The sequence below is a fragment of the Pyrus communis genome, chromosome 15 (assembly GCF_041283825.1).
Source record: "Pyrus communis isolate YQ-2024b chromosome 15, ASM4128382v1, whole genome shotgun sequence".
NCBI lineage: Eukaryota > Viridiplantae > Streptophyta > Magnoliopsida > Rosales > Rosaceae > Pyrus > Pyrus communis.
The window spans coordinates 23,377,061-23,395,615 of NC_142579.1; the positions used below are offsets into that span (position 1 = coordinate 23,377,061).

The window sequence follows — 18,555 nt, forward strand, 5'->3', positions numbered from 1 at the left end:
TCTAGGGATGGCAATTCTAGTAGTTAAACCTGATAATCGTGGATAACCGTCCGAATAGATTAGATTTGGGTATGGAGAAAAACCGTGATTATTATTCGGTTATGATTTTGGATATGGTTATAGGGTTCCCAATCCATATCTATAACCAAATCCGAACCAAATAAAATATATTATATATAATATTAAAGTATTAAAAAAAATTATATATATTATTCACCGAATCCATTACCTTGAGAATACAAAAATTGATTGTGTAAGTTGCATTTTGTGGAAAAGTTCAAAAGTTTTAATATGAATCAAAATCTATGAGAATTCAAGGGTACTTGTGAAGATATCAAAAGATCAAACCAACATTATCAACGTTTAGCTTTAATTTTTATGCTTCACAAGATCCATTCATTAAATCATTTTATACATCATATATATAATGACGAAATTAATATTTACTAAATTATCATGCATCAATTGAATGAATATATTTTTTTTTTATTGACGAAGATGGATATAACCGTTAACCGATGGAAAATCCGTTATCATGTGGGTATGGTTATGGATAATATTCGATTGTTAATTTGCAATTATGGATATAATTAATTTTCGTGGTTATAGGGATGGATATAACATTTTCGTCCTCAAATCAAACCATTGCCATTAAATATCAGAAACGCTCTCGCCCCTTTCCCTCCTAGAAACCCTAACCTGAAATTGCCATAGCCGCCGGCCCCTTGCTATTTGGCGGTTGCCCCGCTCGGCTGCTTTGTTTGACTTGTGGGTGTTGATGACCCCTTTTGTGCTGTGTCACTTAATTATGCACTATCTTTGTTACTGTCACTTGATTTTACTTTGATTTATTCAATCACAATAAACAATTACATAATGAATTATTTGTTGAAAATAGAGAAAGATTAAACAAGATTAGCTATTGATTAAAAAATGATATAGAGATTACGAAAAGCTGTATCAACTTGACAAATTCGTATTGTAATTAAGTAGAAATGGTGTATAAAAGATTGGCAATGAGTATTAACGTATTTCTTTCAAGCCGATGTAGAAATTGTAAAGCAGGGAAGCACCAACTGCCATGATTATACTAGTACAAAGCATAAATACTCAAAATACTATCAAACTATATAACTTTCCGAGAGATTGCTTAAAACACATTGCTGCTTAGTAATTGCACATCAACATTGCTGATGAGCAACCTATAAATATACACATGAATGACAAAGAGTTTTATAGGTTGCTTATCAAATCAACTTTAACCCTGCGGTCGGCAAAACTTTAAAAGATTTAAACTGTAACACAAAGATCTTGCAGCTGTATCCATCCATAGGCACAGCGGTCCCGAATCCTTTGAACTGTTGAAGCAGCCAAATCCGCGATTGGCCGAACTTTGGCCAACTCCTTCTCTACCGGCAGTCTAGTGCTAGCCTCCATCTGCAAATCCAATTGCAGCAAAAGATTAACAATTACTTGCCCAAAAATACAAGCTCACACCAAGAGTTGATGTCCTGGTTAAGAAAAGTTGATCACCTTTTCTATGCAGCGTTCTGTATCCAAGATGTGGCAGAAAAAGGAGAGCTGCTTGTAAAGATCTGCTTCCGTGTACTGGTGAAGGCGCGTTAACAGCCAAAATCGTTAGCTACACGAAAACAGTACAAGAAAGCGTTTTTCTTTTTCTTTTCAACGAGTTTTTTATGCAAACCTTTCTTACAAGACGTCCGTTGCAGCGAGGATAGTCCGGACAAACTGTTCCTCTCTCAGCATCGCCAACAAGCCGGAGGTTGAGACTTCGTGTGTTGTATTGGCAAGATTCGTCGTCACACTGAAAGTAAAGCCAGGAGATTGAGATTTAGTTTGAATTACAACAACAAAAATAAAATAAAATCATTGCACCCGTGTGGTTCCCCAAGATAACCTGCAAGAGGAAAATTTACCGTCATAAAGCCCCTATAGTACGTTGAAACAAAACTGTCTGCTTGCCTTTTCACCTGAGACAAATACAGTATCGGAAGGAGTATGTTCATTAGATGCTCGACGACAATTTGGTATTGAAAACCATAAGCACTTTTTCAGACCCCAAATCTCTCCAGATTAACAGTTGCCTTGACGGATAATTATAGTGGCACTGAAAAAAGGGCTGAATTAGTCTACATACCTGGTTGGCTATCATTACAGGAGACAGTCTGCCCATGTCTCCTTCCCCCGGGCATTTTGAACAGCGTAGTGTATGCCAAAAATCGCTGGTAGATTCCTCGGCTTGTGACTTACTTTGCTTTTCGGTAATTGACTTGGAAATGGAATTCAAGATAGTTGGACAACTGAAAGTATTGGAGCAGCTAGGACATGCCAAGATCAAAGGCTCACAACTGCAAAATCTGCAATACATCACATGAATACATCTATCATTTCCAGAGAAATCTTTCATCGTGTTCATTCCAATTTAAAATATATTAGAGTTTAGGAACCAGTGGACACTATGAAAGATCTGAGAAACCAGACAAGGTTACCTCTCTTCATCATCAAGAAGAAGGGACAAGCTGGAAGGATCATCTCTGACAGCTTCACTTGAGTTACCTTTGAACTAAAATTTCCAATTTCAAAAATACATTAAAGGGAGGAATCCTATCAATCAGCTCCAGAAAATGCCTAGGAGGAATGATTTTTACCTTAGAAGAGTCAAGTCCTAAACAATCAGCCAAGCGTCCGGGGCTGGTACCCTGAATCGAAGCACAAAGACGTGATACCACAGGATGAATCTGCACAACGGAATTAAGTCATCAATCAAACAGCACAATGTACTACCTAAATGACAATACATAGAGCAAATAAGTTGGATAAATAACCTGCTGGGACAAGTAGTAATCAATGTCAACCATCCATTTTCCATCTTCTCGTTTTAATTCATCCGGATGTCTAGCACGTTGAGCAATCCCTGTTGAATTACTTATACTAGTCCCCTGTCCAAGGAATGGGAAGGAAAGCAAGAGGCTAAACATGATTAACATCACCACTTTAATGTTAAAACAGGTCTCAGTGTTCACTAAATATTCATTCGATATAATACACATTCTACTGCATCACAAACCTGCTCACAGCAAATGATATAAGGGACTGTATCGCCAGCAGAACAACCAGCAGAATAACCACTTTGCTTTAATCTTAATGCCACCTAGGATTATTGCAGAAGCATCAATTCAACAGAAAAATGAAATAAACACATCGAGTACATTACATGGGGCCAGATGAACTAATGGTGAACAGAAAATACGCTACTTGAACTCACCTGAACATGTGGTTGGTTTTTGGCATCTGGGTATGCTTCAGGTGGTTTAGTCAATGACTTGGTGATGACATATTTTTCAAGTGCTACTTGTCCGTTTCTCATCTCCTCTTGCACCTGTTCAAAATTGTAATACAACAATTCAGTCATTTAATCATATGGCCACATAATAAGAAATGATTTGACCCAAAAAAAAAAACATAATAGGAAATGAATCTACGAAGAATTAATTTATAATGGCTATTTTCTCCAAGGGAAAACCAACAAAGAAAACACCCACAATGAGTTCAACATGGAAAACATGAAAAGGACCACCTCACCTTCATCAGAGCGTCATGAATTGATTCAACAACATCCTCGCATGACCTGTGAACCACAAAAGTGACTGATCAGTAACCTTTGCACAAGTCAAACTGACAATATCAAATAGAAAAGAGCTATAACACAGCATACCCTCCTGATAAAATTTTACTTAGGCAGAAATCTCCCAGTTCCTTTGAAAGTAAGCTCCAGTCCCGTCGAACCATATCAAGACCCTTACGCTCAATAACCTGCACCCAAAAAAATTTATAATTTTCATCGTCTCCCAGGAAAGTTTTAACTGAAATTGAAAGTTTGATCATTTTTTATATTACCTCATAGGGCATCTCATTCTTGAATTGCACCTTCACAGCTGCATATTTCTTTTTCTTAAGAAGCAGCATTCTCTTGTACAACCCGTCAAGATCAATTTCCAAACACCTATACTTCTTGTTAACCTATGATGCATATAGATAGAGGAATCACCCCTCATACGCACATAAGCTTAGTATAAATAGACAGGCGAACTAGAATACATATAATATTGTGACAGATACTGCAAAGGTGGAGCTGAAGTGTCTACTTTTCCGGAAAAAACAAAAAATGCTCTTTGCATTGTCTAAAAAATAGTTATGGAAACTATGGAGGTTATTTACTGCGGAAACATTATGTATAAATTAATGTGGTGGATTTTAATCTCTTTAACTAGATCTTTGGACTTCTCCAGAGATTGTAAAAGCATGGAACTTTCATCACAAATCAAGAGGCACCATTTGAATCTGTTATGAAAATAGTTTTAGGAGCAAGAACACTAAACATACAGGATAAGGGTTTGAAATGGAAAGTTTACTGACACATCATGTTCAGATAGCACTCTATCATGGTTAGGACTTCACCTCTTGAATGACTTTCCGTACAGGATAAGGGTTTGAAATGGAAAGTTTACTGACCACATCATATTCAGATAGCACTCTATCATGGTTAGAACCTCACCTCTTGGATGACTTTCCGTGCAATTGCTTTTGCTTTTGCAATATCATCCAGTCCACTATAAATCATGATTGAATCAGTATCACCGTAGATTACCTGCAAGATAAAATAATAGTGGCACATCCTTCTTAACCAGTCAGTTGAGATCTCAGTCATATGTGGATATTGGAAGCTATATTAATCACTGCTATTATGAGATACAAGAAATGACCTCTAGGTTCAAATTGTTCTGAACAAGATCAACGGTACTTTGCAAAATCTCTCTCCCCTGCACAAAAATTATGGGACTTGCTCAGTACTGAATGAAAGCATTTGGTGTAAAAGTAATAATATTTATATAGATTAGATGTGAACAATCCCCTGTAGTTACAATGCAGAGTAAACATCACATATTTCTCTTACTTGCAGTGTTATAAGTTCAGCCAGTGGCTTTGCATAAAATCTCGAATTTGGAAACCCCAAGCATCCATACATACTGCAATACCAACCATATTCACATCATATATATAAAATACATTTGATGTGACAACAAAAAATAAACAGGCTAAAAGGGCGAAACAAACCTATTTGCGGTCAGCTTTAGAGCTTGCTGCTGAATGTCAAGTTGCTGGATCTTGAGACCAGATGCAGTCTTCATCCATTTCTTTACATTTCTCCTCCTTTCAACTAGATCTTTTAACAACTGCAAAGTAGTGCAAAAAGCATATTATATACATGCACATCAGTACATACTTTCTTGAGAACGAGAAAATGGAAACAAAATTATGAGGCCTACAACTCCATGTTATAACAGATAGTTATATCATCAGGAGACAATCTGTTTGAGCAAAAATGTAGACAATCTGTTTGAGCGAAAATGCACAGCATGAGTAAACAAAGAATTCTGTGCTGAAGATGATATTATACCTCAGGTAGAAGCCCAATTTTTTTACTAGATGGCAAACGAGGAGCCAATCCTTCTGAAGATCTTTCCACTGTTGTGAAACATATATTGTATTCCTGTAAAATTGAATCGGTATGAATATTAAAAAAAATCTGTAAAAGATTTTCCCTCACTTTACATCAGGGAGAAGATACAAATTGAAAGTAGGCATGTTGGCGATGGTGGAGTATGTGAAGTCCAGAAGTTATATTGCTTACCTGAATAATGGACGGATAAAGACTGTTGAAGTCCAGAAGTAATATATACTTGTCATATAACCCTCTTTTTGGCTCCAATACCAATCCACCTGCATAGGCAGGACCTTTCTTGCCTTTCCCATGATCCTTCTTTGCCTCATTATCAAAATTTACATCCACCTCATCAACATTTTTATCATCAACACCATTATCTGTTTTACGCTTTGCCGAATTTGTTTCCTTCAGATGAGGAATCTTGTCTGGAACAATATACTTCTTTGCATGGAAGGCATGCAGTAAAAGATATTCTACTCTTTGTGCCCTAGCACCCTGAAAAGTGCATAGATTAGATTTAGACCACCTATACTTTTTAGACCATGTCCAAATCAGAATTTGAAATCATAATTGGAAAAAAAAAAACATCGTAGGACTCACTTGTAGGGTTTTTCCCCACAGATTACCGCTTATCTTTGTCAGCTGACGTGTGAGGGGAAGAACGCTCAAATGAAACATGAGTTCCATAGACAGCCATGCATCGGTCTCACCATATTCAATCTGAATACTTGAAAAAGGTATTAGAATAACACATGTGCAAACACACCAAATAATAATTTCAGAGTTATAGCAGGAAATTTAACCCCTTTCACTGTTAGTTTAGTTCTATAAAGTTACAAGGTGTCAAGAAAAGTGAACAAGAATCATGGTTTTATTAGCAAGAGGCTGACATAATTGGTTGGTAAGCATATTGGTCCACTGAATTCTCAGTAGATAACAATCAGAGATTTTCAGAGCCATGAATTGTCAGCCATTTTCTGAACAAAATGACCAACTAACATGCAATATGAACTCTCCTAACACAGTTTTCTAGTACATACACTATAATTAGGAAAGTGCTATTCACACACTTATTTTTACCTCCTACATACCCTTGTTAATTTTTGGCCATTGATCTTCAATTCATCAATCCGACGGCCAAAAATTGAGAGGGTGTGTGAGAAGTAAAATGGGTGTGTAGATAACACTACCCATAACTTATTGATATTATTGGTTGCATTAAACATTAAATTGCCTCACTTGCATACCAAATCTCTGATAACACTAATCTTCTCCTAATAATAAAATAACTATATGATTTTGTTGTCAAAGAAGACAGGAAAATTGAGCCTTTTAACAGGGAGAAAATTGGAGCAATGGTCCCTGCACTTTGTCCCAATTGGAGCTTTGGTAAAAATCCATGACCATTGGTCCCTAAACTATATGATTTTGTTGTCAAAGAAGACAGGAAAATTGAGCTTTTTAACAGGGAGAAAATTGGAGCAATGGTCCCTGAACTTTGTTCCAATTGGAGCTTTGGTAAAAATCCATGACTATTGGTCCCTAAACTTGTTGTAAATTTGAGCAGCGGTCCTTCTAGGAAACTCCCTAAGAACTTTAATCCAAAATAAAGGATTTTAAAGGGACAAAAAGAGGATGGAAGTTCTAACTGAGTTAGCCAAAAGGACCATTGCCTCACATTATAAGAAGTTCAGAGGCCAAGACTCACAAAATTTTAATTCATGGACCAAAGCTCCAATTGGACAAAAGTTTAGGGACCATATATCTCTATAACAGGAGACAAGTGTGAAGAAAATCATATCAGAGAGGTGTAAGAAAAATAGATTTTGGGTTAGTAAAGCCTTTTCACCTAACTGTGTATGCATATGATAAGAGGTGGTGCATAAGGTAGAGGCCATAATGACAGCCCTAGTAATCTAGCGTAAAATAACAGAACAGTTAAAACTACTCTAAAAATCCAAATAGAGTTTATAATGTAAGCATGAGAACCTACCAGTTCCATTAGAAATTCTGATTTCTGGAACATTCTAGGAATATCATGTGGCATGATCTCCTTTCGGTCTTTATTCAGCTGAGTCTTTGCAAGTTGTGTCAAAGAATAGCTAACCTGATAAACCAAAACATTGCATACATGAGATGCTGATTGCTGAGAACCTAAACCTAATCAGCAATACCGAGCATATAATCCCAAACGCAAGTACTTACCTCCCTTAATAAGTCACGGGAACACAAGTATGTATCACACAAAAGGCGACCAGAAATGCAGGACAAGATCCCTAGACTTGCTCCAGACCCAAAAATGGAGCTTCCTTTTGCAAGGTTAGGCATCCCAGAACGCTTAAGGCGGCCTATTTTGGACCACATTGAGTTTGGCACCTTACAAACCTACAAATATTGAAAATCTTTAAATATACATGGGAAATGGTAGCTCATTAAGTGTACGAAATTACAACTAATGCACAAAATATGACACCATTGTGATAAATTTAGCTTTTTTTCATTTTTGGGAAGGAGTGATACCAATAATACAGAGAATTTACAAACAATGGTCAAATCATTTGCATTTGGAAAAATCAGGATGAGCAGAAAGAGAAGAATTGCATGACAAGAAACAGGCATTTGAAACGACAGAAGGTCATGAAATTTGCAATGGAATGACACAGCCATAGAAAGCTGCATTTGGAGAATGATGTTTTTATTCAGAATTGAAACTTGAAACAAGTCTTTAAAACAACATGTCAAGCTTTTTAGTCTTTTTTATGTAAAAGAGAAGTTATATTGCACCGAAACATCATGTAACCGATTACAAACTGCATCTGGTCAGCAGTCTCTATTTCATCCAGTTTGCCTCTAGATGCAAATATTTTATCAAAAGGATGACCTTATCAATCACAAATGGTAGAATGATTTCACCACTTCATGCTTGTTATCTTGCTTACAACTCATTGGAATAAACATAACAAGGATAGATACAATCAACTTTTAACGTAAAAGGAAGGCAAAAGTATTCCAACCTTAGCTCTGCGGAGAAGGACATCCAGGTCAAACCCAGATATATTGTGTCCAACAAGAACATCACTATCCAACTTGTGTAATTCAATCATCAAACGGTTTAGTAAAGCCCTTTCACTGCAAAACAAAGTTCAGTTTCAATACCAGTGAATTTAAAATACAGTTTTTAACAGAATAGTTATTATTCTATACAGAGCAAAGAAAAGGATTGATTGAGAATTAGATATGCCAGTAAACCCCACGTGCTTTCGATGCTTAAAACATTTGATCCAGCTTTAGAATTCTTTTCTGTAGCCTCCTTAGTGAAGCCCATTGGAAATATGCCTCCATCAAGTTTACGGACAACAGTAAAATGGCTCAGCATGCCAGGTTTCGTCCACTCCGATGCTAACACGGGAGTGTCAATCTGAAATGCCAAAGGGCACAATATAAGGATAATGGAACATTTCAGTGTACTTTAGCAACAGATTTCAGAAGCTATAGCATATGAATGTATAACTTCAACTATATTGACTGTAGGACTGGAACAAATGGATGAAATTTATAAACATCAGGTTAGAGGAGAAATTTTCCTTTCATGTTAGTCAGTAGGCTTAGATAATTGTGCATCCTAACAAGATGCATCAAAAGTCACAGAAAAAACAAAACTAAAACAAGCAGTGCTAAAAAGATCGTAGGACAAACCTTGGCCTTGTGACAGCAGATAACAGATGCAGAGACAATTTCATCAAAATTAATAGTTTTCAAACTTATTGCAGTAACAACCACTGGGGGAGCCTCTGCAGTTTTCTTTGGGCAATTTGAGACCTGTATGTCTTTTGCAGATTTAACAACCACCTCCAATTTGCACCAACTTACCTGTATGATAGAATAACCAAAGTTATTACAGATAAACCTGAAAGCAAAGTAAAATACGAAGTTCATAATCATGGCTAAAATGATAACAGATGTCCAGACTTGGAGATCTCACCCGTTGTGAAACTGGACGAAACTCTGAACCTGAAACTGATAACCAAGAAGGGCCTTTTATCTTCCTTTTAACAAGAAAAAGCTCCAAAGCGCTGTAGGTTATGATATGTTAGGTTTTCTCTTATTCAATAAAGAAAAGAGCTTTAAAGTAACATAAGCTATAGCTCCATTCTTACCACTAGGAAAATCCAGGAACAAAACACAAAAGAAAGCATTTGAGAGTTATAGATCAGACATCAAACTTGGGGACCTGCTCTAAATCTTGTACCTGGTATGTGTTCCGAGAAGGGCAAGGAATGCTTCTCCTTCAAGATCTGCTGGAAGTGGGGGATCCTGGGACATGCAATCAGTACTCATAAAAATGGAATCAAATGAAATTTGATACTAAATCATCAAGTCATTAACCATCACTGTATCACAGCATGCAATGCAAAGAACAAAAACCAAGGAAACTCCAAATATTTACTAGAAAGAAGTAACATGGTTAATATGCAAACTGAAGGTGTACTTTATTTCTATAAAGTATAAACTGGTTTAATTACAGGTTAAGCGTTATACCTTGAATGGATAATTGATCTTAAGTACATAATTCTCTCCTGCAGGTATGTCAGATCGCTCAAATGCATAGCTCCTCTGTGATATGTTCACAATACACTGAATGAGCAACAAAGTGGAACAAATAACAGGAAAGCTTCGTGAAGACTCAACAAACTTCATTGGTTTATAATTTAATTAATTCACAGTTGGAAATATCTCTATGATTGTAACTGCAAACCTTAACCGGCGCCATGCTAAAAGCTGATATATTGAGATCCAACAACTTCTTTGCTATGTCGCTCTTTAAACCCGAAGCCATATCCTGATAACAGGAAAACCAAAAGCATGAACAGCAGCAAAGAAAAATAAATGCTAATCCAACAACAAGAACTACATGTAAGTATGTTCACGCCTGTTGAAAAGCAAACACCTACATGCAGCTTTGTACGGAATTCTCTGGATGAAATCCTCGATTCTTTGGCATCCTTTTCAAGCTTCATGATTTCATCACTGTGAAATACAGAACTCTTTGGAATTGCGTATACACATCTCTGCATGTTCTCTAAAACCACACAACAACTCTGGTATGTGCTTCCTGCTTTGACCTATATCACCAAAACTTTACTATGAAGTAGTGCAACATGATCAAACATGCAAGATAAGAACTACACTTCAGAAATGAAACAGATTACAAACTTTCATTTGTAACTAACCAAACAGAATTTATATTACATCAAACTATTTACATATTTACCTTCCCAAACAGATAAAGCTTGCCCAGATTAGCACCATATAACTCTTCATAAGCATCAATCATGTAAAACGGCAGTGAACCATCTTCTTCCAAATCACATTGCGAAATCTCTTCGCTATTTGAGCCGCTATTGGCCTCCACAACACCACCACCAATATTCCCATCACCTCCAGTCCTCACCGCCTTCCATCCCGCCATAGCACTCAATGCCGGGTCCTTGTTATCTTCCTTAATCTTTGCATTCAAAGTGAAAACCTCTTCCTTTTTCTTCATAGGTTCCACTTTCTCCTCAACAAAATCCACATTTTTCTCCTCAACTGCCCCTCCACCCTCTGAAAAATCATGGCTTTGCTCAATTGGGGGATCACCGACTTCTAAACCCACCTCCTTCTTGGCCTCATTTTCTTCAAACCCTTCATTAATCTGCACAGAACCCACCAAAGAATCACTATTATTTGCCACAACTCTATCCAATTCAACGTTCCTTGCTAAATTAACACCCCTATCAAACCCAATTTCACTCTTAACACTCAAATTCGGGACCAAAATCTTGTTTGATTGCCCCCTCCTCCGCTTCTCTCTGTCATCCTCATCTGGTGCAAACTCCGCAATCACATCATCCACAATACTATCACAATTCAATCCTCTCCCTCTCTCATTATCTCTATTTTTCCCAAAAACCGACGACGTGAACATCGACGAGAGCCTCTGCTTCCCCATCATCGCCGCCGCGGCAGTGAGCGACGAACTGGGCTTTCTGGGCCGAGGCTCTTTGTCCTTTTCCTTTTCCTTTTTTTCGACTTTCTTCCTCTTGGGCCTATCGCCACCGTCCGATTCATCCGATGACGGACCGGCACGAGTCCAGTCTTCTTCCTCGCCCTCATCGCAGTAACCTAGGCCGTTGTCGTCGACGATGAAGCCTCGGACCTCTTCCCGTCGTTTGGCGACGATTGCGTCGTACTCGTCGTCTCCGACAGTGTCATAGATTCGGTCCTCCATCTTGATTTGGAACCCACCAGCTTCAGATCGGCGGCCACCATGGCGAAGAGCTTTGAGGCGTTCGAGGGCTCCGGCACGGGCCGACGCCTCTGGTCCTCGACTCCGCCGCCTGCTGGTGGCCACCGTCGCTTGCTCGTCGTCCGCCATTGATTGTGTGTGGATGTCTGTGCAAGTGTCAGTGGCTGTGGGTGTAGAGTAGGGTTTTGGAGTTCCTTTTTTAATTAACTAAATAAACCCGCCAGCATTTTGTGGTTTGCGCGGGAAGGCATTTTTTTCGGAGGGAAATGGCGGGATGGTATTTGGAAATTTAATTTTTTTTTTTTTTTTTTTTTTTCAGTTACAACAATATTTATCATATATCGGCCATACAATGTTGATACAATCACGGCACAATAAACATTGTTAACTTTTACAACGAAATAACAATATATTTATTGTAGCTAATTGCCTTTCTTTTTTTACTTTTTTGATAAGCGATATTAATCTAGCATTTACAAATGGTGATCAACTTGCATAAAACGAATTCGCTATTATTTAATGTCACGATCTAATAATATTATGTTACGTGGAGATAAACTTACACATCACATATCAGAACTAAGATCCCACAATAGCGATTAACACGTTCAATTTGAATGTTTGGGATGATTGAATGTAATATTAGGGGCAAGCATTTAAATCGAAGAACCGAATCATAAAAGTGCTTTTGGCATGAAGCGGTTTGTTCTTCGTTTTGCCACTTAAAATACCAAACCAGTTATATAATTTGAACCTATATAGTGGCACATAACTAATTGTTCCCATAAATCTAACACCACAACAATAGCCTCCCGCATGAGCTCACCCTCCCTAATCCACATTCCAATGTCATGTGCCACTTGGACCCAAACTAAACTCGAGTATGTGACACTTCACATTACTTTAAAGAACAAAAAGTTACTGCTTCCAAATTTTCCAAACTGAAATATAAGCAAATTCGTTAACATTTCTTACAAACAAACCTCAAGTGAACTACAAATTTGCTTATATTTCGACATACTGCACCTTAAAGTTATTAGTATAGTACATATAGTCAAGCTTACAAGTCTTGTCTTGTTATTAGTAGAGTGCTTTATCTTCAAACTTACAAGACTATGACTCATGTCCTCTCCTTTCTCTAATAAAAAAGTTATCAATGTTTGTATATCATTTTCCCCAACTCTGAACAAACCCCCTTTAACCAATTCTTTACGTACCCCTTTTATTAATAGGGAGTACGAACTTTGACCCTCTTCAAATTTCGGAATGATCATGAGAACAAGAGTGAAGGGGTTTATTTATTTTTGCTAGAAAATAAACTTGAATTAAAGGAAAATTCTCTAATACAACCAGTTATAGTACTTGAGTCCTTCAATCAAATGGCTTATAACTTAAGGTGTTCAAGAGTATTCATGTACCTAAGATCCTATATTTAAGTCCTTCCTCAATATCACTTGTATATAAAAGTAAATAATAAAATATAAAATAACAAGGTTGACAATTAGCTTACTTAAAGCATATCTAAGGGAGTTAACAATTTTTTTATAAGTGTCATTTACTAACCTATATGACACTTTAATGCTACTTTAAACGTTGTCACTCAAGCTCACCTTTAAAAAATGGGAAAATTAATGAAAAAGGCCTGAAAACTTTGAGTTTTAACGAAAATAACAAAATAAAGGGATAAAGTGAATAGTATCATGATTAAATTTTTAGTGTAAAAATGTGATTTTTCGTTAAAGTGAACAGTACCGGGAGCTTTTTATTAAAGTTTCCAAAAAAAAATCTTTGTTGACGCAACGTTCTTTCTGACCCCTAGAAGCCCAAAGGAACATAGGCCCAAATAAATGAAGGCCCAAAGAAACATATGCCAAAGAAAGAAAGGCCCAAAGGAAGAAAGACCAAGGCCCAACAGAATTATCTCAAGTATTTCAGATGACCGCTCAACGGCTTGGTTCGCTTATCAATAACAAAGCCGATCGCATCCTCATAAAGTACTTTCCGATTGACGGCATCAATTTTGGTGTATTGACAACTTTATAGCATGAAGTCCCAGGGACACAGGGACATGCTTACTCGGATATCAACTCCAGGCCACGTGACAACTATTAGAGAGAATAGAAGCCCATGAAGGGGCGTAAAGGCTGACATATTAAGCAATCGAGGTATGGATTCCCACCAACCTTCGTGCCAAGCAAGGTGCTTGGTACGCGTTGTCCCAAGAAAATAGGCAAGTGGACCTGAACTAACATCATTTTGTTACCATGTGTCAACTAAAGAACTAAAGGACAACTAGTAGATCTTGTCTACATATTCAGTGCATTAAATGCAAGGGCGAAGACTCAAGCCTAAGAACTTGGGGCTCATTGAGGGCCTATATAAGGAGGACAAGTACTCCTTAGAAGGGGTAGAACAAATACACAGAGAAAAGAGAATAGATTATACTGAGTGTTGTTTGTAATATCAATATATATGGTGACTCAGTGGGTGTAGTCCAATTTTGAGGAGCGAACTATTTAAACTTCGTTCACTTCTTATCATTTCAATTCTAAGCAGACCAAGGGCTAACTACACGACCATACTGGTATTTATTAGCCTCACAAGATTTGAGCATTAACAACCTCTTCAAAAGTTATTTTGTTACTTTAAAGTTCATCACCCTACCCATCTTCACTAATAGGCTAACCCTAATTTCTTTAACATAACATATAAATTTTTACCCTTAACGGTCACATGAAGAATATGTTACATACACAAACATAATAATCTTTTAAGAAAAATACTTGACTACCCAAATGATGAGTAGGAGTTTCAACCCAAAACTCTTCGTTTCCGATTCATAGACCGTCATATTTATGATCAAAACCGTTCATATAATAAATCACTCTATAAAGATCATGTTTGCAGAAAATCAATTAAAACTAAAATCATTTAGTCGATCACATTGTCCAAGAACAAATGGACCGTCTGTCTACTTGCTACATTTGATCTACTTAATAACCTTATTTTCAGTTCATTTTTTTGCAAAGATGATTTTTAAAGAGTGCTTATAATATAACGGTTCCGATTATAAGAACAATTTTTTATGAATTAGATAATTTTTTAAATAGAAGTTCTTACTCGTCTTTGAGTATCAAAACATTGCTCATATTTTAATCTTATCCATCAACACAAGTTGTGCATTTCCAAATTACCCAATTTAGAAACTAGACGTGCCGTTTAATTGGGGCTTAACTTAAGCAATAAACTTCCTAGTGGAGTTACTATTTTTGCTCATTGAATGCATTTGAGAAGCTCCCCAACCAACTGCCAAACCCAACCCGCGCGTAATTACGTTTTCACTCGAAAGCAGCAGCAGCAACTCTGCTCTCTCACTCTACTTGTAGACAGACACGGCCGATTCCAAAAGGTCCCATCACGCCAGCTGCCATAACTATTCATCCTCCCTCCTCCCTCCTCCACTCTCTCTGTCCCTTCTCACAGCTTATTCACAGAAGCACTTGTGAGAAAGGCACCAAAATTCTAAATGTCGGATGTAAAAGCCGAGCACCTGAGCGACCAGCTTTCCGAGCAGACCTCAATCTTCGGCCTCCGTCTCTGGATTGTTGTTGGGGTCTGCGTCGGCGTCGCCTTCGTGCTCCTCCTCGTCCTCATTTCTCTCTGGTTCGCCGCCAAGCGTTCCAAGAACAAAACTTTAGCAAAACCCACAATCCCAATCGTCTCCAAAGAGATCCAGGAGATCCGGGTCGACCATGTCCGGACACAAACCCAAGCTTACTCGCGCGCGGAGCCCGACCCAGTTCCCAGAATCGAGAGGCAACACTTGCTGAAGCCGACAGAGGAGGAGAACCCAATTGGGTACCAGAAAGTGCACATTGAGATTGGGAAGGACCACCGGATTACTTACCCAATCGGGTCTTCTTCTTCGCATGGAAGCGGGGAGGCGCGCGGGGTTGAGCAGGCGGGGATGGTGGGACCCGAAGTTTCTCACTTGGGGTGGGGACACTGGTACACTCTCAGAGAGCTCGAGGTTGCGACAAATGGGTTTGTGGATGACAACGTTATTGGGGAAGGAGGATATGGGATTGTTTACCATGGTATTTTGGAGGATAAAACTCACGTTGCTGTCAAGAACTTGCTTAACAACAGGTGCTTTTGAAGTCAATTCTTTTGTTTTCTAGTATTTTGTGGGGGATTAAGGGCTTGTTTATGATATCTTATGTGATTGTTTCGGGCTTGTCAAAGCGTTCTAGAGAAGCACATGCTTGCGTCTTTAGAAAGCACTTCACTTCAAGCACTTCAAGTGTTTTTGGGGAAGCGCTTGGATTTTTCATAAAGATTTGAATGTGTTTGTAATAAATGTACTTCTAGCATAAACGCGTATGAGCAAAAGTGCTTTCCAGAGAAGTAATCGCAAATCGGCCCTAAGTTCTTATATAATGCGAGGCTTATTGTGTGTTTGGTTATGTAGTTTTGTAAGAGTTTGTGTTTAGTCAATTTTGTTAGAATTTGTGTTGTACTAATTGACTGATGACTGTGATAAAGTGAGCTTTTGTGATTGAATTAATGGATTAGAAATTGGGTTATTTGAAAGGGGGCAAGCTGAGAGGGAGTTCAAGGTTGAAGTGGAGGCAATCGGACGAGTTCGACATAAGAATTTAGTGAGATTGCTTGGCTTCTGTGCTGAAGGAGCTCATAGGTACTCTGTTTTTTGCCTCATTACTCTCTAGCTTCATTATCTCAATTGTAGCTTTTGATCTTGTAATTATAGTTTATTAAGTCCATAGCGATAGAATATCAACTCTATCTTTTTAACTGCATTTATGTTGATAGGATGCTTGTGTATGAGTATGTCAACAACGGGAACCTAGAACAGTGGCTTCATGGGGATGTAGGGCCTTGCAGTCCGCTTACTTGGGAGATCCGAATGAATATCATACTAAAAACCGCAAAAGGGTACAAAATGCAGATCAATTTAGAATTCACATATGCTATTGATCTTTCTTGTTTCCCCGACTTCATCGGTGGCTTTCATCATAACTGATTTAATCTTGTAGGTTAACGTACCTTCATGAAGGACTGGAACCCAAGGTTATTCACCGTGATATAAAATCGAGCAACATTTTACTTGACAAGCATTGGAATGCCAAGGTGTCAGACTTTGGCCTTGCCAAGCTCATTGGTTCTGAGACGAGCTACATTACAACACGTGTCATGGGAACATTTGGGTATGGTGGACCCTCCATGTGCATATACGTATGTGTTTATGCGCTTGCATTTTCTTGCGTTGATCGATAATAATCTATTTCTGCCTTTTGAAGCTATGTGGCTCCCGAGTACGCGAGTACGGGCATGTTGAATGAGAGAAGTGATGTGTATAGTTTTGGGATTCTTATCATGGAGATACTATCGGGGAGGAATCCAGTTGATTATAGCCGGCCTCCAGAAGAGGTCTGAATCCTTAAGATAACCTTTCTAATGGCTTCCGGTTTTCTTTCTTTCGTGAGTTTCCTTTGATTTTGTTTTAACAAATGTGAGATTATCAGGTGAACTTAGTGGATTGGCTTAAGAAGATGGTTGCTGACAGGAATGCAGAGGCAGTATTGGATCCCAAGTTACCCGAGAAGCCTGCTTCCAGGGCATTGAAGCGGGTTCTTCTTGTAGCTTTACGGTGTGTGGACCCAAATGCACTGAAGCGGCCAAAATTGGGACATATTGTACATATGCTAGAAGCTGAAGAGTCCCCATTTAAAGATGTACGTGTGCCTTTCTGAGTGAAAATGAATAATGGTCTCTCTGTCACTTTCTCTCATCGATTTCATTTGGCACTTGTTATACTGTTACATTCAATGCAGTAAAATGACATATCATATCTATCCCTTTAATGCTTTTACTTCTTTCATCTAGATGTTTTAATTCAGTTTTCTAACTTTTCAAGTTGTGAACACTTGTTTTAGGATCATAGATCCAGAAGGGACGCAGAGCGCTTGGATGGTGAAGATGTGAAGGATGGGCTGAAAGAGAAGCAGGTAACTGAACCAGGTGATAGTAGTGGGTACGAAAGTGGCATTGCATTAGTCCGATAAGACATCATGGAGGGATCGAGGAGAAAAGCAGTGCCAATTTCACCAGACTTGTTTGATGCGGGTGACGGTTCTTGCACTCATTCAGTAGCTGGCCTTTGCAAATGGTGCCAAAGTTATCCAATTGCTTGCCGGCTTTTACATACACAGGGTATTACGCTACGTTGTTTTCTGATTCTATGCTTGTGTTTTGCTCCATATAGTTTCACAAGAACAGCTGATTCAAATGTTTTGGCAAATGCCATTTTTCAGAAAAGCTTTGAGCAATGAGTGTGTAATGTAATTTGTTCGTCACACTATTCCTCAAATCTGTCATTGTTGAATAAAATATTATATATATATATTTATTTATATATCAAGTTTAAATTCAAATTATCGGTTCCTGAATCATCTGGTGGCATTTAGTTTACATGTATTTATAGGCAAATATGATTTTTTTTTAATTATTATTATTTTTTTGTCAAATGATAAAATAATTACATTAACATCTAAATTACGATGTGGAAGAGTAAGCGTACTGCTCAAGCCAACTTGGCTAAACCTAAGTGTGCATGTAAACATGATAAATTTTCAATCATTTTTTGTTTGATTTTGTTCACATTATAAGTAACTTGATAAAGAAAAAAGCCCCAAAAAGTGAATGCCCTAAATTGAAA

The 18,555-nt window shown here is 37.9% G+C and overlaps 2 protein-coding genes across 2 annotated transcripts; one reads left to right on the plus strand and one right to left on the minus strand.

The window, feature by feature from the left end:
- Positions 1-1,017: 1,017 nt before the first annotated feature.
- LOC137733192 (DNA polymerase alpha catalytic subunit) lies at positions 1,018-12,010 on the minus strand. Its single transcript, XM_068472352.2, has 31 exons — positions 10,800-12,010; positions 10,480-10,650; positions 10,284-10,367; positions 10,067-10,141; positions 9,777-9,841; positions 9,510-9,600; positions 9,224-9,397; positions 8,782-8,945; positions 8,542-8,656; positions 7,733-7,912; positions 7,521-7,634; positions 6,128-6,247; positions 5,714-6,022; positions 5,480-5,572; positions 5,137-5,255; positions 4,976-5,048; positions 4,785-4,841; positions 4,577-4,669; positions 3,919-4,041; positions 3,737-3,834; positions 3,604-3,649; positions 3,287-3,400; positions 3,089-3,172; positions 2,847-2,960; positions 2,670-2,759; positions 2,511-2,584; positions 2,159-2,378; positions 1,938-1,991; positions 1,706-1,825; positions 1,534-1,608; positions 1,018-1,437 (listed from the first exon to the last, which is right to left on the minus strand). Exons 1-31 carry the CDS (start codon positions 11,943-11,945, stop codon positions 1,291-1,293), a joined length of 4,602 nt encoding a protein of 1,533 aa, XP_068328453.2. The 5' UTR covers positions 11,946-12,010; the 3' UTR covers positions 1,018-1,290.
- Positions 12,011-15,133: 3,123 nt separating this feature from the next.
- LOC137733201 (putative serine/threonine-protein kinase At1g01540) lies at positions 15,134-18,274 on the plus strand. Its single transcript, XM_068472360.2, has 7 exons — positions 15,134-15,965; positions 16,411-16,515; positions 16,650-16,772; positions 16,874-17,044; positions 17,138-17,267; positions 17,363-17,572; positions 17,774-18,274. Exons 1-7 carry the CDS (start codon positions 15,343-15,345, stop codon positions 17,900-17,902), a joined length of 1,491 nt encoding a protein of 496 aa, XP_068328461.2. The 5' UTR covers positions 15,134-15,342; the 3' UTR covers positions 17,903-18,274.
- The last annotated feature ends 281 nt before the right edge of the window (positions 18,275-18,555 follow it).